Below are 20,296 nucleotides of genomic sequence, written 5' to 3'. Positions count from 1 at the left end.
CCACAGGGCCTTGGCCTCCTGAGCAGCACAGCCAAAGCATGTCTACCTCCAGTGATCTGAGGCAGAGGAAGTGATCTAGAAGTTAAACTCGTGATTTACCCCCTGAAGACAACCTGCTTTTCACTTGGTCAGTGGGCTTGCGTTCAGAGAAAAATGAGCATCTTTTCAAAGAGAAGGCATCTTGGTTTCAGAACACATCTACCCACCCCTTTGTCCCTTAATGACGCTGATATTCTCCTCTCTAAACTAGATTAGGAAGGATAACCATTTTACCACCTTCAGGTATTTCCTTGTCTGTAACATGGGGATAATAGGACCCTCCTGTCGTCAGGAGGAATAAGATGGTGCATCTGAACTCACTGCCAGCACTTCTCAATCACACGACTACAAGTAGGAGAAATGGCAGCAGCAAAGACAGTATTCCTACCAGGGTAAGCCCCGACTGAGTGAGCAACAACAATGCCCCAGACACCGAGCTAAATAAAGACTTTTCAAAGATCACTTCCATAATTTTCAAACCATCTCCTCATCTATTTTACACACAAAAAGACTGGAGATCAGAGAGGTTGAATGACTTTTTCAAGGTCACAAATTACAAAGTACTATTGTTAGGAATCAAATACACATCTGGCCTGCAATACTGGGAACTGACTGCCTGATTCCTTCTGTAAACATCATTCAGGCCATTTGGATGGTGCTCTAGCTTATCACAGAGTTGGCTTGCTCTGGCCTATGTCCCAGCTGCTCCCAAACCCACCATGACTTCCTGGAACTGGCCTAAGCTTTCAAAGAAGCATCCTTGACTTCTCTGAACTGATTAGTACAGTGTGTCTGCTTTGCTTTGCAGGCTCATGACTGCAAAACCCCCGCCTGGGGTTTACTTTATCCCCTTAAGCACATCATCTGTCTCTACAATTTACAAAGTTCCTCTGTGTAGGTCACTCTAGTGTGCAGATTAGTGAGTTCCCAATTGGACTTATTTTCATTTTGTATCTTTATATATCTATCTCTAGAGATGTGAGCTGAATAGATAGCACATGAAAAATGATAGCGAAAATTTGCCTCAAACTCATATTGGGTTCCAAAAACTGATCATAGGATTTTTATTATATTGCTAGCCTCTTATTTCTCTTCATTATTTTGAGACAGAAATGCCCAGGAAGTTAATTCTTGCTTGCCTCCATACTTGATCTTCATAAAAGTAAACTGAAAGACAATTTAAGGGGGAAGCAAAGATAGTGTAGGAATTTAAACAATTTTAAATAAGGCATTAGCACAAAGCTGCTTTCCTAACATCCACAGGAGGGCAAGTGATAAGATGCATTTTCTTTTCAGAAGAAACAAAATTGGCTGATAAGGGTTTCCATTAGCAATTTCGATGCCTATGGTCTTCAGCTTGCAGAAATCACTTACCTTTGATTGCTCTGGAAATCCAATCAGAATAACAATAAGATGGTCTGCGATATGAGAGCCTGCATCCAGAGGTATGGGCAGGCACGGAGAGGAGGCATTTGGACACACTGCATTATGAGTGAGGGAGCCCAAGAGAAGCCAGGACAGAAGACGGATGCGGGAGACACACTCGATGAATTCTTTTGGCCTGGGAGGTAGAAGGAAGTGTTAGAGGTGATTTTATGGTTTCTGTTTTGTTGGGTGCTCACCAACTGCTTATTGACGGAGGGCATTAAAAGTGTGGTTTTATGGACAATTACATACAATAAAACACCAAGGTGACAGAGTGCCAACAAAGTGATGTATCTGTTTTTCTGGTTTCCGGCTCTGATCCCGGACCTTAGCTGCTTGAGAAAAGAGCAGCTTCTGGTGATATGGAATTAAAAATCATCTTCCACCAACCTGGCTGCCCTTCCGACAGGCTTCTTTTTCTAAATTCTTTCCTTTTTTCTCATTGGAAGGTTTGACATCCCCACTAGAGGGGAAGGAATAGAGATGGGCACCTAACACACAGCCACCCATTTTCCAGCCTTCTTGTCATTTCTTCCTGCTGCCTTCCTGCCCTCCTCACCCCGACTGTCAGCCTCCCCTCCAGCCAGGAAGCTGATCATGCAAAATGGCAGCCTGAAACCAGCCCAGCACCCCTCTCCCTTGTGTCTCCACCACATCATCTCCTCTCTGCTACGGGTTTTGTTTCAGCTGCAATCCGACATGCTCTTTGAAGGCAGAAGCTATGTATGTGTTTAACTAGTTCGAATTAAGAGTTAAAATGGCACTTCTAAGCTCCAAGTTTTCACCATCCACCAGGATATGGCTGAGGTTTTTGTGTGAAGGCAAGTTCCTTTCATTGGCAGCATATCAGGAAGCGCTTGTGTCCAAAAGTGCTGCCAGGTCAGCAAGGATGAAGATGAGGCTCGGTTCCAGTCTTCCCAACTAATCACATCCCACTTCCATAAATCTTTGATACGTCTTCTAGCCCTTGCTGCTGAACTAATAAGGACCTTACCCTTGCTGCATTGCAGAAGGGGGATGATAGAGCCAAGGCAGATAGCGAATCACAGCTTTGTTATCTCTGTGGTTGCCCCGTGAGATTTCCATGGCTGCAATCTGAGCCAGGCCAACTTTGAGATGTCCACCAAAGGTATCTTCATGCAGAGGCTGGGAACATGTCTTCATGTGGCTCTGCAAAAGCAAATGGTATCTCATGACTTTGGCAGAATATCTGAAAACCTTCCAGGTCACTCTTTAAAAAAAAGATCAGGCTGTCATTCCCTCACCTTCTACCATGCTCCCAAGCATATAACCCAGATTTTAGCTCAAGTGTCACTTCCTCCAGGAAGCCTTCCTTGACTTCCCTGGCTAGGTCATGTCATCCTATGGGAAGTTCCTGTACTACTGTTTTACCCTTCTTCATAGCAATTATGAAAGTCACACTTTTACTTTATCTTGTATGAAATTTTCATTAAAATTGGCCCCCACTACCAGACTATAAATTAAATGAGCACAGCTACCGTGTCTTTTTGCTCACTTTTGCATCCCTACATGTCTAGAACAACACCAGGGATATTATAGGTGCTCAATATATATTTGTTGAATTAATGCAGAAAAACTCCTTTCCTCAGTGTGGCTTAGTGGAAAGACCACTGAACTGGAAATTGAGACCTATGTTCCAGCCCCAGTTCCTCCCTAATTAGTCATATGGCTTTAGTTAAGCCATTTGCCCTCTCTGATCTGCCTCCTAATCTATGTCAAATTAGAGTGTTGAATTATACCTCTAGTCCCCAACCTTTTGATCATCATGGATTCTTCTTATTGTGTTCTCTGTATTTTGAAAGTGACTATAAAACTAGCTTAAATGTTTAGGTAACAATGCTTCCTCTTCTTTATACTTTTTTTTTTCCTCTTCTTTATACTTGATATTAATGTCATTTGAGCGTGGGCAACCAGACTCAGCAGTTAGTAACCAGTGCATGGTCAAGGGCCAGGGGATTTTGCTTAGGAACAATTGGGTTCAGATACTGCAAGAAGTCAGCAGTTTACATTCTGGGTCTACTTTCCACCTAGCATTTGCAAATCTATCCCTATTCCAAGAAAGATCTGGATCATCCGAGCAGAGCCTGGAAATGTAGTTGGGAGATAGAGGAACTGCATTTGTAGCTGATGACCTTCTGAGACAACTAGATCCTGTTTATCAAAAAGGCATCATTTACCGCCAGCTTGCAATCTGCTGTTGCTTGGACCATGTTTGGATTTCCTTCTGCCCTCTGTCTGGGGCCTTCCCCAGATCTCTGAGACTATCAATCTTTTAGTTCCCTAGTTGACTTCAGGCAGGGAAGTTGACTTGTATCAGCAATTCGCCCCACCCTGCAAAGCAATCAGTCAAGGAGCTCAACAACTTCACTGGGATTTTGTCCATATGCAAATCAGATTTTGTTCTAACCCTTGTCTTTAATTATTTCCTTGAAGAAGAGAGCTTTGATGCAGATCACCATGAAAGGCTAATGTTTGCATAATGTGTTATGGTTCACAAAAGTCTCTTCACATGCACAATGCCACGTCAAACCTCATAACCTTCGACAAAGGTAGATTTTAGGCTTTTCTTGCAAACTGAGGCTCAAGGTAGTTAAGTGACACTAAGTGTCATAGTGAAAAGAGAATGACTGGGGAGCCACTACAGTTTTAGGTCAACCCTGACTCCACCCATTATCGGTACAGCCACCTTGAGCAAATTACCGTATCATCCTGGGCCTCAGTTTCTAAATCTGTAAAACTGAGGCATCATGAGAACCAAATAAATGGTAGAATTAAAGCTATGCACATAACTCCTGCCATGTAAACATCCTTTCTTTCTTTTCCCTCTCTGCACAGGCTGGAAACTCAGTGCTCCAGACTCCCAAGGGTCCAGGCTGGTTAGACAGCACCCCAGCTGCTGCCCCAGGGAATAATAAATCCCATCCGGTCTGCTTAGTTCTCTAAACATCTCTGTGTCTTGTTCAGAGACGAGCTTTGGAAGCCCTCTTACCTTCAGTTTGGTGAGCGTGTGCATGTCTGCCATGAAGTCCAGCACTTCGTTGATGTACTGCCGCACACACTCCATCGCAGCCGTCCCACACTGAAACACAAGGATAGCGCTGGGGGTGCCCTCCCAAGTCATGGCCTTTCACTGTGGCCCTGCCTGCAGTCACTGTCTCGTTCTGACTTCACACGGTTTACTAATGAGTTGTGTCAGTTTCTGGGGTTCTGACTCACTCCATTCCTCTCCACAGTCTGTGACTAACTGCCTACCGCTTGGACAAAAACTGATGAAAGGCTGGAGGTGGAGAGCTAAGACACAGGGACAGCCTAGGGTAGACAGCGTTAACCTGCTTTTTCTCCACTGGGTGATCTAACTGGTTTTTGTGTGCTTGTTCTTCAACTGGACTGGATACAGAGATCAAACCTCTGTAAAGCCATTCGGATCAGAGAGTTTAAGACATGAATCACCCTACAACTAGAGTAACCCTTATCCCTCTGGGGAGTCCTTAGGTACACATCAAATATGTGCCACCTAATTCCAACACCAGAAGCTTGAATCTTTTCCCATCGAAGAAGAACAGGATATAAACAAACATCACATGTACTGAAAGAGCCCCAAATTCTTATATTCAAGTCATTTATCATTTAGCTCCTTATACACAGTAGGCGTACTATTAAATAGATAAATGTATGATTGCTGTGTTCCTGCCACGGATAAAGAGAGAGAGAAAAGAAATGATCATCTTCCCCACACACCAGCAGCATGTTTGGGAAGTTTTCAAGGAAAAGAAAGCATACTTGCATCTCCCGTTATTAAATGGCATAAGCCCGCCCAGGGCAATGCAGTGAATTTAGGATTATAAGCAAAGAAAAGGCAAATGAACAGACAGGCTGCTCCATCAAAGCTGTATGAGAGAACCCACACATCAGGCTGTGTATAATGTGGATCAAAAGCAGGCCGTCATCTTTGAAGCCATCTGAATACTATGCTAAGGCCTTTCTTAGCTTTCTTTTGGAAAATCTGGAACATTATAGACTTAACTAGCTCACCCAGTGGCTCTCATTTTCCCATATTCATGTAAATCTGCACAGCCCTGAACTATATCACCTTCTATCTCTTCTAGAATGTTACGCCTGTCAGTTCCTCTGACAGGATAACAAACAGTAAAATAAGGTCATTGGCAGTTCTGTCAGGGTGTTTTCCAAGCATTTTGTATGTTCTAAGGTTTTCTTCTTTTAATTTAAATCAAGTGAAGGAATTATAAAAGGTTATTGTGTTCCTGCTTTTGGAATATTAATCCTTTAGTGCAAGAAAGGATTTCCCCCCTATTTATTTCATTTTCTCTGACCTTTCACATGTCATGCAAATAGGAGCATACACTCTGTTCTTTAATTTCTTCAAAGGGATTTGTTTCTTTCATAGGCAATATTTTATACCATTTCAGTGAGGCAAATGTCAAGGAAAATAATTACTAGGTGCATTATTCAATATTTGTCTTTTCACTTTAACTTTCAAAAAAATGAGAGCGATGAATTTACTAATATCCAGTTACTTTGGCTCCAGAGACAGCATCTATATCTAATAAAAGCCTTCAAGTGCAGGATCATCTTAGCCATCTACCCTTATAAAACGAAGCATATCATTTCCAATCTCCCCACCCACCTTTTTTTTCTTTTTTACTTTGCAAAAACATAGGCATAACCTTAGGTGTGTTGTTTTTTAAAAAAGCAAAAAACAACAAAAAAAAAATAAAAAATAAATAAAAAATAAATAAAAAAATAAAAAATAAAAAAAAATAAAAAAGCAAAAAACATAAAGAGTCAAGCTCCACTTGTTTCAGAATGCCCATATTCATTTCAATAGGGAAACTGATGCTAAGGTGCTGAAAAGCGATCTAAACGTAAAAACATGAATGGAAGTGACTCATACCCAATTCTTCCTTGAAACTCATATCTCATTTCAAAGTTATGTTTTTGAGATTGTAAAAGTGACACATTTTCAATTTGGAAAATAGAAATTAACAAAAGAGAGAAAAATCACTGTCCTAGTTCCTGTCTTCCATCAGTGAGACAGTCACTATCAATATTTGTTTCCAACATTTTTGAACGCATATAATATACACATATACACGTAATTTTTATAAGGCTGAGATCATTTTTCTAGCCTGCTTTAAAATTAAATCCTTCATAAGCATTTTCCAACTAATTACTCTTTGGAAACTTGATTTGGTAGCCACAAAATAATCTATTTTATGGAGGTAACTTACTTTATTTAAACAATACACTAATATTAATCAACACCAAAAAAATCTGATTAAAAAATGGGCAGAATATCTAAAAAGACATTTCTCCAAAGAAGACATACAGATGGCCAACAGACAGATGAAAAGATGCTCAACATCACTCATTACCAGGGAAATGCAAATCAAAATCACAATGATCTTTAAAAAAAGAAACAAAAAACCAAAACAAATCCGCAATGAGATATCCACCCCACACCTGTCAGAATAGCTAAAATAAAAAAAGATAAGAAATAACAAGTGTTGGCAAGGATGTGGAGCAAAAGGAACTCTTGTACAGTGTTGATGGGGATGTAAACTGGTGCAGCCACTGCAGAAACAGTATAGAGATTCCTCAAAAAAATTAAAAATAGAAACACAGAGTGATCCAAAAATTCTACTACTAGGTATTTATCCAAAGAAAACAAAAACACTAATTCTAAAAGATATACGCACCCCTATGTTTATCGCAGCATTATGTATAGTAGCCAAGATGTGAAAGTAATTCAAATGTCCACTATACTCAAAAGAGTTTTTAAAAAACAATATGCTAGGGTGCCTCGGTGGCTCAGTCAGCTAAGTGTCTGCCTTCAGCTCAGGTCATGATTCCAGGGTCCTGAAATTGAGTCCCAAGTCAGGCTCCCTTCTTAGCAGGGAGATTGTTTCTCCTTCTGTTCCTCCCCCCTGCTTGTGCTCTCTCACTCCCTAATAAATAAATAAATAAAATCTTTTAAAAAGTAAAAAATTAAAAACAACATGCTAATGTTAGATCTTAATTTTATTTTCATATTTTTACTATTTTAAATGCTACTTTAATAAATATATTCTTTATGTGTATATTAAAGTATTTTATTTTATTTATATTTATTATTAAATTATTTTCTCAAACACAGTACTAGAAATAAATTCTCAAATTGTTCTTTGGCAAGGGGGTACCATTTTTCACTACCACTAGCAGCTTAAAAGAATGCTTGTTTTACATCATCAATAAGTTTAATCATTAAGAAAGATCTGCTGATTTGCTAGCTGATTTCAATTTTTATGTTTTTAAATATTATAATACTTTGTATTAATTTATAGTTCACCAATTGTTAGTGACGGTAAAAGGCATATTTTGTCTGAATGGCTTACTGGGCACTGGAAAAGATTCTGTATATGGATCCTCTAACTTTTTGCTTTTCTGTTATAGGAATGTTTGTCTTTTACTTAATGATTTCAACAAAATTCTTATTTATTAGGTATATTATTTTTAAGCTATCATGTAGGTGGCAAATACTGAGTTTTAAAGAATTAATAAGGAAACTAGTGAGTGTGCAGCAGACTGGCTAAGTCCTTATAGAACTGCTTCTCTTCTTCCCTCCCATGCAACTAGACCAAATTTCCCACCATCTCTTGCAGTCAGGAGTGGCCATATGACAGTTCTAGCCAATGAGTGTGAGTAGAAGAAATATGCATCATTCAGACCTGGCTCATGAAAACCTTCCATGTACAATATTCTCTTCTCTTTCCCACCTACATGCAGATTGCAGAGGACTGCACATGACAGAAGGAACCTGATCCCCAAACTTTCATATGGGAGTCCTCCTCCTTCTACTAATCAGGATACCCATTTAAACTTAATATGAGCAAACAGTCAATTTTCTGTGTGTTAGGTGGCTGGAAATTCATCTCATGGCATCTTCTATCACCCTAACTACTATTAAGATCTCTTTAAAAAAAACATAGTCTAGTAATTCTACTCCCAAAAATTTATTATAGTCTCAAAGATAGATGAAGACTTAAGCACAAAGATGTTTCTCACATATTAGTTATGACTGCAAAATATTGAAATTAACAAAAATATCACAAAATAATTAATGTTAATATATATAATAGGTAATGTTTACTTAGCATTTACTATATATCTGGCATCATGTTAATATGCTTTCTGTGCATTATCTCATTCAATCCCCAAACTAGACATTGGGCCCTATTATATCCCATTCTATAGATAATACAAATCAAAGAATTATAGGTTAAATAACTTTCCTGATCACACAGCTAGTAAATGGCAGACCTCAGATGCTGCTGTGAGTCTAACCCACATCCACTTAAGCACTATTCTATGGTGCATTCACAAGACGTGAGCCATCAAACTTTGGAGATAATGCTTGGGATATATGAAACCAAAGCTGCATCTATATTATAATTTAATTAGGTTTAAAAAAATATGCAGAGAAAAAGTGAAAGAAAATATATTAGTATGGTGGCAACAAAACTATCTCTGTGTTGTGATTATTATTTCTCTGTCATAAAATTTTTCCATATCAAAAAAAATTAAATAACTAGTATTTTAATAAAATAATGTTTAACATTGTAAATAAAACTGGTATACTTATAAATGTAAATTAATAAAAACTCTTTTAGAAAACAATAGGAGAGTACATAGCATTAAGACATTCCTACTTTCTAAGGAATTTATGCCAAGGATATAATTCAAAATAAACATGAGGATTGTCTTTGTAGGAATATATATATACATACACACACATACACAGTAGCAATGAAAGTGGCAGAGGGATTATAGGTGATCCTTTTTCTTTAAAAATTTCCCTACTGAAAATTTAAATAATTTAAATAATTTAAAACTTAAATACTTTTTTTTCAACTAACAATAAATATCTCTACAGTTTCTTGAGTTTCGTTGCAGTCAACTTACTCTCAATGTTATGGTGGTTTCTCATTGTTAGCTCTGTCAGTGAAAATCTTAACCTATTTTACCAAATAGTTCACTGGTTCATAATAATGGGAATTTTTTTTTAATTTTCAGAGGAAATATTACAAAGAAAACCAAAGTATCATAATGCTTATTTCTTTCTGGCAGTGGTTAAATTGAGTTGGTTAATGGGAGCCAGTAAAAGAAAATTGATTCTGGAAAAATTGAATTGTAATCAAATGTATTTTGTATGTCTGGTAATTTCTTTCCTTCCTTTAACTGGCTGCTTCAGTTTTACTGATGTCTCCTGGAATTAAAAGTTTCCAGGGACTGGGATTAACTTAAATTTTCACTAGTGCTTTCTTTCTTTCTTTCTTTCTTTCTTTTTTTTTTTTAATGTTAATATGTTCTCAGTTTTACAGTGTTTATCAAGAGTGAACCAGGACACAGACCAGAAATGCCTCTTTACTAAATGGGGAAATGAGAAGAAATATAAAACACAGATAGTTAATTCAGCCAGGACTTACTCCAGGTACAGAAGCAATCATCTGCTTGCTCAGGATTGTTGACTCCGCTAGTTTGGTTCCAGCATCTGCACAAATAAACTAATAAGAAATTGAAAGCATAATTACTTTTAAGAGCACTTGGACAGTAATAAGTTATTTATAGTTTTATTAACTTGGCTTAAATGCATTAGTGTTTACTCTTGTGACAATCTGCCCTGGATATGTGGGACTTGCTAATCACAACAGCTGGTTCCTATCAGAAATTCAGAATTGTAGAATTGAGATTGACACACAGATTCTTACTTTTACCCAGACAGCTACATGGCAGTGAAATGGTGCACTCAGTCAAAGGGGAAAGACGGCAATGCTGTCAGACTTATTCTGAAGTTATTCTGTTTATTCTTTAGTGCTTCTCGACAGTTCCTGAATTCACATAGATTTTTCCAGACTTCATCATTACATTATACATTTAAGACGAAAACAGAAAAACAATCAAATTCATTGTAAGTAATCTACCTGTTTTTTCCCCATCTGAGGACCCTCAGCTTCTGGTCTTCCCTCTCTCACTTCACCCACACCTCCCCTCTGTGCTGATAACGACCCCTACTCCCGTCCTTGCCTCTTGACACGCTTCCACTGGATAGTCATGACATGAGACTGCAGTAACCTAGGAGTCTATTTTGCAACCTGCTACAAGCTTTCTGAGGGCACAGACTCCATGCACCTGACCCCCAGCACTAGCTTCCTGCCTGACATCATCGAGGGGCTCAGCAAAACTTTGTGAAAGAATCAATTAATCACAGTTACGACAAGATCATGATGGGGGATGGATTTGCCAGGTTACTATTTAATTTGCTTCATTACAGATTTTATAAGTGTTTCCCACTTCATGCAATACCCAACTATATACTAATAGTTTCAGGAAAAATTTAAACATGAAGTCTGCAGAGTTCGCTGTGAGCTATTAGGTCCTGCTTAATTTCTCTTCCCTGGCCCCTGGCCAGTGGCCCCAACTAGTCTGGGATCCAGAGCTGCTTTTCTGCATAGTTCAGTGGCTCTGAAAGAAGCTTTGACACTGACAACTCCTCCTCCTACCTCATTCCACTCTCACACTAGAAGAGCACAGAAAAGTTAGGTAGGTCACGATGATGAGTCGTGTAAGGTAAGTCAGGACCCTGGCAGACCGGGGAAAAGTAATATGGGTTCAGATCATAGAGAAAAGCTCAAGGGAGCCTGATGAAGAATACAAACCAGCATATTGTCAGGCTAATCAGGGCTCAGAATTAGAGCATTATTAATAGGGGCAGGTTCTGGCTAACAACGCAGAGATTTCAGCCAAAGACCTTCTGAGGGCACCCTGAGACTTTTTGCTCAAGAGCTGCTCTTCAAGTGTGGTGCTCCAGGAGGAGTATTTCATTGCAGAACTGAGCTGCAGGCCAGAGGACAGCAAGCACAGTTGTCTCTGAAAGCCTCGAGGCAGGTGTAGTTCCATATCTCCATTCTCCATTCTCACACAATCATTTCCATTTGCCTCAAATACAGTTACAGAAAACTGAAGGATCTATTTGGCCATTAACTCTGAATCTGGCAAAGAAAGTACCAGCTAGTAGCATCCAGGAAATCCTAAAATGTTCCATTATTTTATTCAGAAATGCTCATGCAGCCCTCCAACTTGGACTTATTCCTAATATAAGAAAAAAATAAATAAATCAGGATTTTTTTTTTTTTTAAGAGAGAGCCTATAACTTTGACCAGAACCTTTCAGTAAAAAAGTAAAATATTGGCTAGAAGTACAGGGCCAAAAGAAGAAACAGTCCCAATCTCCTGGCAGATACTGCATGTTTTCCCATAAAATGTATTTTCAAAAGCTATCTGAGTCTGCAATCTCGACAAACTACTCATAACTAAGTTTCAAAACCTCTGCCAGGATACCAACACTTTAATTACTTTCTTTACAGCAGAAATGAGAGCCGAGAGCCAAGGGGTAGACAGAAGTGTATGTAAGTGTGAGGGGAGGGAAGCCCAGGCAGCAGGGATGCTCTGCGGTGGTGTCAGAGCACAGCATGTGCTTTTGTATGGCCCCCTCGTGTGTGCTTGCACAGCCTGGCTGTGTCCTTGAGAGCAACAGAAGATCTGTGGAGAAGCAAAACTTCAATGTCTCTCCTTTCAGCAGAAGTCCTCCTCACCTGCCATACTCAGAAAAGCCAAATGAGCAGCATAATGGAAGTCGGTTGTCAGCTTACTAATGTCAATTATGTGAGGCCAAATTAAAATGTCTGATTTGTGGTAACTTTTAGAAGTCAGAATTAATAAAAAAAATCCACCCCAACATTTATGGAAGTACCACAGAGTCTCTGGTGTATCAAAGTAGATAGGGCCTCTAAAATTATGTATTATTTGATTTTTATCAAATACATGCATTTAAATCCAGTTTAATTTAGAAGGTGTCTGGCTGGCTCAGCTGATAGAGCATGCAACTCTTGATCTCAAGGTTGTGAGTTCAAGACCCGTATGTGGTATGGAGTTTATTTAAAATTAAAAAAAAATTTTTTTCTTAAATAAAAATACATAAATCTAGTGTAATTTTTACATAATATATACAATTAAAACCTCAATAAATACTTTTGTCTTTTTACACAGCTGCCAACCATAAACTGCAAAACCCCATTATGATTTTATAGAACTGCTCACAATATAAAGATATAACTAAAACCAGAGAAAGGATGTTTATTGCAGAAAGAAGAATTCTATACTTTGAGACAGAAATATGTCTAATGAAACACGCACTCCCGCATGAACACAAAAGAATACAAAAGAAACACGACATCCATTATGTGTCATTACTAATTTCATTATCAAAGTGAGACTCAAAATAATATCTCCATCTTTCATCCAGAGAGTGATCAGATTATTACTAACTCAACTAATAATAATAGCCCCACGTCAATAGTATCTTTAACTTAAAGACAACAGCTATTTCTTTGTCCTCCAGCCCACCACTCACCTATCTTTAAAAGAGAATCTTTCACCCACATGGTTTCTCACACTTGACTGTACAGGTGTATCCCACACAGTGGGAGTACCAGATGCAAATTAGCAGAAAGTCTACTCTTGACACATAATAGGAGCTGAGGAAATTTGTTTTGATTTGAGCTTCTATAGCTTTCACAGAGGCTCTTAGTGAGTTATCTCTATTATGAAGACTCTGCTCTAATCCAACTAGAGAACACTTACAATAACCTATCACATATAAGATATTACAGCAGGCCATCAGAAGAGAAGATGTTGTGGGTGAAAGCAAAACTGTCCACATGTCTGAATTAAAAAAACATAGGGCATCTGTCCAAAGTGCAGAAGAGCTATGTCCTAATGGTTGACAACCTAGATTCTGAAGAATGGACCTTTTTACTTTTTCAATTTAGCAAATTCTTTCCTATCTCAAAGCCACATTTCTTTAAAAAGTAAAGAATCCATTTGCATGTCTAAGACTTGATAAGAAAGTTGAAACAAGTATTAGGAGTCACAGCTAGATGACCACAGTGAATAGGTGGGAAATTTCCCATGATACCAGGCCTCCAGAAAGAATTTCTAGGAATTAAAAAAAAAACAATTGGTACCTATCCTACCTTGAAACATTAAAAAAAAAAAAAAAAAAGAAACATTTAAAACTTGGGTGGCCCCACATCCCTTGGGAAAATGTTCCATTGTTCTTTAAGGGCAGAGTATTTGGCAAACAACAGAGGTCTCTATCTATAAGAAGACTAGCAACAGCTCCATGTCCATAAACTCATCTACCTAGTACGGGATTAGAGAAGTACTAACGGAAGTACCCTCCTGGTCCCTGTGGGAGGAAAGAATGAAGGGTAAATCCAAGGTCTGAGCAACTGACTCTCTTGTCTCTAAAGGAACCAGTGTCATTCATGACAGATCACTGGGGCATTTTTTCCTTCCAACCAATGCTTTCCTTCCCGTTTCCAAGTTGTATCTTGAGTTAAACAAAGCCACTCCCACTGCCATCAGATGATGATCACTGATACCTATGGAGGAAGGCATTGTCAGCCCCAGACATGTTATCTGTCCATACTGTGAGACTGGTCCTCCAGGTACCAGGAGCTGATGTCCATCAGTAAAGAGGAAAGCTTCTCTCGGACTCCAGACTAGATTCTCTGGCCTAAGAGAAGCTACCAGACAACAGGCTATCACCTCCGATATCTTCCAGAAAACCCTGCAGGAATACTTCAGCCAAGGGCAAGAGAAAAGGAACTAGGAAAAATCTGTAGAAAGATGTCCTATTCATGAAGAGAGATGAAAGATCCCTTTCCCTCAGCCCATGAGGAGCCCCAGGGAGGACCTCTCTCCATGGCTTAGCCAGAAACCATTGGGAATATAAAGAAACTACCTCAGGTTTTTTAAGTGTGCTTAATTTTTATTTCTCTCAGCAATGAAAACAGTTTATTCTAAGAGTACGGAGAACAAAAATATATTACTTCAAAATGGCGTAATGTTTACCATTTTCTAATTGGGGAGACTGAAATATTATTCATAAAGTCGGTTCTCATGGACATGACCTCTAAGTGTCTCCGAAATATCTCTCCAACCTAAATAATCTTACAACTTGATTCTTAAAATTTAATGATTCAATGACAAATGCATACTTGTTCTAAAAAGATGAAAATGGTATTTATTTGAAATGGTATATGAGAATCCAAAAAACCATACTCAGAACAACTTACTTTTTTTGGCTTCTTTATTCCTAAAGCTAATTTGTTTTTGTTATTTATTCACCTAGTGGTGATGCAATAATCACTGTTTTCATGGTTTCCTTAAGTACCGGGCAATTTAAACTGTCAGTGTTCTTTTGCTGTCTTGTGACAAGTGCTTATTATGGTTGACTTCACAGAAAACCAACCCCTGGCAGCAGACACTGCATGGGGTGCTAGACCCCAAGAAGATCAGCCACAGAGATCAGCTCCATTCATGACTGAGGGCAATTAAGGGAACATGGAGGCAGGAAAGCACCTGTAGGGCCTGGAAACCTACGCTGTTTTGAGGTGGCAGGTCCCCATCCGGAACACCATCGGAAGCAAGTTACTCCCAGACACTGTCAACCTGCTAGCTTAAATCCCTAAGCCCAGTTCACCTGCCCTCTTCTCCAAACCAGCGTGAATACCATTAATCCTTATGGTCAGTTGGTGTCAAAGTTGCTTATACTCAAAGGCAGTGAAACTGGGGTGCCTGAGTGGTTCCATAGGTTAAGTGTCTGCCTTTGGCTCAGGTCATGATCTCAGGATCCTGGATCAAGCCCCACATCAGGCTCACTGCTCAGTGGTGAGCCTGCTTCTCCCTCATCCTCTGTCCCTCCCTCCCACTTGTGCTCTCTCTCTCAAATAAATAAATTCTTTTTTTCTAAAGTGAAGCTGCTGAAGCTTAAGTAGGAGAGGCTGGCCAATGGAAGAGATTCAGAGTCAGCCCCTCCTTAGGAACACAGGTATTGGGCAGCCCTGGTGGCTCAGCGGTTTAGCGCCGCCTTCTGCTTGGGATGTGATCCGGGAGACCAGGGATCGAGTCCCACATCGGACTCCCTGCATGGAGCCTGCTTCTCCCTCTGCCTGTGTCTCTGCCTCTCTCTCTCTCTGTCTGTCATGAATAAATAAATAAAATCTTTAAAAAAAGGAACACAGGTATTTCCTGGCTGTGATTTTTCTTGTCTTCCTCTTGGGCTATCTAGCATTCTGGCACAACGCAAGGCCTTTCGTTCTGACTGCATCATGCCTGACATTCACTGCTGGCACTGGCCAGCAATCACTGCTCTCAGAGGGCTTCAGTGCACCCCGGAAGACTAGCCCATGGCTCACTGAAAGCACACCAACTTCTCATTAAGTTTCATGCCTTTGAGGAACATTCAATTCTGGTTCTAAGGACTAGTAGTATATGGTGGTGGAGGAGGGAGACCAGTAGTGAATATTAAAGGCTAAATGACAGCTGTTGTTCCTCGTTGTCTCCTGGGTAAACTCCTAAATTTCTGCACATACTTCAAAGTCCACACAGTCCGTCTTCCACAACCACTTCCTTACTCAGTGGGTACCGTATTGTACCCACTTCACTGTACTGGAAATGTCTCTTTACATGTCAACTTCACCTACTGCAGAATAAACTCCTGGAAGGAAAGGGCAATGGCTTATTCACTTCCCCAGCACCTGGGCCAGGTCAGGGCTCCTACTGGCTTACTGAGCCTTCTTCCATCTCCCAGGCTGAGCTGGCCACTCCCTCTGCTCTAGTATTCTACATACTAGGTACACTTCCGGTGTAGTGGTTAGCATACTATCGGGATAGGGTTAATGTCTTACATCACCGTATCTCCTCAAACCTAGCCCGAGGTAGGTAGTCTGTAACTATTTGTAGTGAGAGATAGTATTGAATAGTCAATATGGCTATTGGCCAATGGCCAGTGTGGCCAGGTGATGGAAGACCTCGTTGTTCAGGTCAGTGTGGGCTTTCGGTACAGGAAGTGATCTGATTAAAAAGCAGAGTTTGAGCAAAATTCCTTTTGTCAGCCAGAGGCCAGAAGACTGCATTTGTGTGGAGAGAGGGGAGAGCAGTGCAACAGCTAGGAGTTGAGAAGGTAAGAGGGGCAAGTGATGCTGGGAACCTGACTAGGCAGGGCTCCACACTGAGTAGACTGTGGCAGAGGTGGACACCACTTATGTCAGCTATGTGGTCTTCGGCAAGTCACTGAACCCCCACTGATAGCCTCAGTCTCTCATCTGCGATACGAACTAATACATCCCATGGTTATAAGGATTAAATGCGAGGAGGATGGAAAGCACCCAGCATAATAACAGGTGCTTATAAGGTCTCCTCCCTCATCTTTCCAAATGGCACCCATAGTACCTAAGATCCAGGGTCACTTATCTAGTTCCTTGATCTCAAGCTCCTATTTTCCCCTGGTCATTTGACCAACCTTGTAGGCCCAGACTCTGGGACTGGTCTTACCACTCATCAGGAAGAAATACAACAGCTATGACTCATTTCCTGCGCACTTTGCGCAAAGGCAGTCTGAATGACAGACAACCTGGTCTCAGCTGTAGCTCATGGCCACGTCTTTAAGTCTAGCCTCAGCCCTTGGAGTGTGAGGTGGGATCCCAGTCTACCCAATGCTGATGTCTCTAGCACAGCCAGCCTGCTTTTCTCAACTCTATCCTTAGGTGATCATCCCTAAGTTTATTCCACCTTCCTCTTGAAGTCTCCCCCCATTGCTTAGCCCCCAGTGCTAAAACCCAACCTCACAGAAAGACTTTTGCCTGCATCCACCAGTCTTTTGTGGCCCAGCTCAAATGCTACCTCCTTCATAAAGTTTTCCCTGAGTTCACATCATAAGAGATGGGATGCCTCCTGTTCTAAACTCCCCCCAGGATTTTGTTTATATATATCTCTCTCACCTGTCAAAGCCTGTCTCATGTGATAAAAAACCTGCACACTTGTCTAAGTTGCTGAGCTAAGAATGCCAGGGATGGAGGTCTTTGGTCCCTCATCAGTAACCCTACAGCCAAAAGCATTGACACTGTAAGTTCTCCAGAACCTGCCTTGTATGCATTCCAGTCCCTCTGCCTCAGGACTCCTATGGGCGCTGGTGCTTTTCACATCCACTGGCTACCCCGGTCGGACTACACACGTCCTGCCACTTGACTATATATGGTTGGGTCCACCCTCAGCTTCATTTCTGCTTCACAGAGATCTGACAACCCATCCATATGTAGGTAATTCTGCATCCAGATCTTAGCCTGGTCCCTTATTTGTGGCTTCATTAATCCCATTCCAGTTCTAGTAGCTGTTAATGATCTGCCCTCTGACCTACCCAGATGTATATTTCTTGAGGACAGAAATTACTATTCCATTCTTCTTTTAGCCCCTCACAGAACTAGTTCCACCATAGGAACAAAATAAATGCTCCTTTTTCATCTGGTTTAGCCAGTGCAAGTGCTGAGTGCATAATATTGCTTTGATTATGGCTCATATAAGATAGATTATTTCTCATTTCTGGGCAGAGTTATTTGATTTGTGCAATATCCCCACACCTTCCTTAATCTTTCCAAACATAGTGGATCTCATGGAAAGTACAACACACATAAGCCCACCTGGACAAGCAGGAGGAGGTTTGTATCTGGTAAAGGGGACTTGAGCTTCAGGGCCTGCAGGAGTTCCAGAACAACACCACGAGACAAGTAGAATTTATCCCGCTCCTAAACAGAACAAAAGAGAAGTTTTAAGCTATGTCTAAAAACTCGGTTAGAATAGATCTATGTCAAAAGAACTTCCAAAAGTTCCATAGACTGGAAATGAAACACAGTATTTGAAAATGCATAATGAACGGTCCTTAAGAAGTAAAATTAAAACTAAAAAGAAATAATTTAAAAGGCATTTTTTTGTGTGTAATGAGTTTACTGAAGGACTGAGAAAACATAATTCACAGATAAGAAAAAGACAGGATATCGCTTAAATGCCGAAACCAATAGATTTGGTCCTTATTTACAGGAAATGGTAAGTTCCAAGAAATGCAGAAATTAAACAAATCGAAGGGCATTTTTTTCCAAAAGAAAATGATTTGAGAGAAACAGCTGTCTCACATCCTCTCTAAAGAACTTACTTTTCAAATGGGCGCTTAAGCAGGCAGAAAACTAGAGATGGAATATACTGTGCACTACCACCCAAAGTGTCAAATCATAACATTTTGCTTTACTTAATATTTTTCACAATAAATAAAAGATCAGAGGGGCATCTGGGTGGCTCAGTTGGTTAAGTGTCTGATTCTTGGTTTCTGCTCAGGTCAGGATCTCAGGGTGGTGAGATTGAGCCCCATGCTGGGTGTGAAGCCTGTTTAATATTCTCTCCTTCCTCTGTCCTCCCCCTCAACTCCTGCACATGTGCTCGTTCTCTCTCAAAAAAAAAAAAAAAAAATCACAGAAACAGTTGAGGCATATGGTGCTCTCTTTTCTTTCTCCCTTCCTAGAGGTTGCCACTATTTGGAATCTGGTTCTTATTATTTCGTGTATATTTTTACTATATATACATGCCTTCGTCACAAGGCATAATATTATTTTTGCGTGTCTTTTTAACTTTCTATAACAGTACCATTCTGTGCATCTCTTTCTGCAACTTTTCATTTCTCACTACATTATATTTTTTAAAATTAGTCCCTATTGATACATGTAGCTCTAGTTCTTTCAACTAAACGGCTTAATAACATTTTATTATATGAACATGCCAAAGTTCATTGATCTGTTCTCCCATTAATAGAACATGAGATCATTTTCAAAGTTTTTTTTATCGCCAACTACAATACACATGAAGAAACGTACATAAAACATAAATGTGCAGATAAAATGGATTTGTATCGACTGAATGCCCAGGTCAAAGAGCAGCAGCACATCACAAGTAGCTTAGAATGTGTGTCCTTCCCTGATCATAACCAAGTAAATGGAGACCCTATGGATCTGCATCCATTTTCTTTCTCTTTATTTTTATTCATGGTATACTGCCTCCTTGAATGTCTGATTATCTTTGCGTGCTGAATGCTTTCTTAAAAAATTATTTCTAGGGGATCCCCGGGTGGCTCAGGGGTTTAGTGTTTGCCTTCGGCCCAGGGCATGATCCTGGAGAGCCAGGATCAAGTCCCACGTCAGGCTCCCTGCAGGGAGCCTGATTCTCCCTCTGCCTGTGTCTCTGACTCTCTCTCTCTCTCTCTCTCTCTGTGTCTCTCATGAATAAATAAATAAAATCTTTAAAAAAATATATTTCTAGAAATTATTTGAGGCTTGAAATGTTCTCTTCATCCAAAAAGCTCTCTGTTCGATTTTCACCAGGTCCCTGAAGGCACTAGTCTGGTCCAGGGTTAAACACACAAGCCTTGTAATATCTTATCTTGGGCCACTGAAGGGTCTGAAATTGAGCTTGATCCATGTGAGGGCAATTTTACCTCTGGATTATCTTCACTTTGTGGTCCTGACAAACAGGGTGGGGCGGGCTGGCAGGGGTACAGTATCAGACTGAGTCCCTGCTCCTGGTAGGTCCTGCATTAACTCTGTTCACCTCCTGGATCTTTCAGAATTGCAGCTCAACCTCTCAATCACATCTCTGCACTTCTGTGGTCTCCCAGATCTTAGCCTGGTGATTCATCTATACCTGGGTTGGCATTTTGATGCACTTAAATGTTCAGAAATTATTTTGTTCACTTCTTTTTTCACTTTTTAAGTGGAAAGATAGGTACAAATGATCTAGCCTATTATTATCAGGAGAGAAGTGTAAAATTTTTATTAAAATTATACTAAATTTATAGGTTATTTGGTGAGAAT

The 20,296-nt window shown here is 40.1% G+C and overlaps 1 protein-coding gene across 10 annotated transcripts in view; it reads right to left on the bottom strand.

The window, feature by feature from the left end:
- The window catches only part of UNC79 (unc-79 homolog, NALCN channel complex subunit), a 239,274-nt gene that overhangs the window by 12,680 nt on the left and 206,298 nt on the right, over positions 1 to 20,296 (bottom strand). For all 10 annotated transcript variants that reach the window (XM_025442760.3, XM_025442754.3, XM_035720124.2 and 7 more), the window contains 5 exons: positions 18,083 to 18,187; positions 9,969 to 10,046; positions 4,475 to 4,564; positions 2,459 to 2,634; positions 1,414 to 1,600 (listed from right to left, as the gene is read on the bottom strand). In XM_025442760.3, coding sequence (XP_025298545.1) covers positions 1,414 to 1,600; positions 2,459 to 2,634; positions 4,475 to 4,564; positions 9,969 to 10,046; positions 18,083 to 18,187 — 636 coding nt within the window. The remainder of the gene's footprint in view (positions 1 to 1,413; positions 1,601 to 2,458; positions 2,635 to 4,474; positions 4,565 to 9,968; positions 10,047 to 18,082; positions 18,188 to 20,296) is intronic.

This window comes from Canis lupus, chromosome 8, assembly GCF_003254725.2.
Source record: "Canis lupus dingo isolate Sandy chromosome 8, ASM325472v2, whole genome shotgun sequence".
NCBI lineage: Eukaryota > Metazoa > Chordata > Mammalia > Carnivora > Canidae > Canis > Canis lupus.
This window is presented reverse-complemented; position numbering and strand designations above follow the sequence as displayed.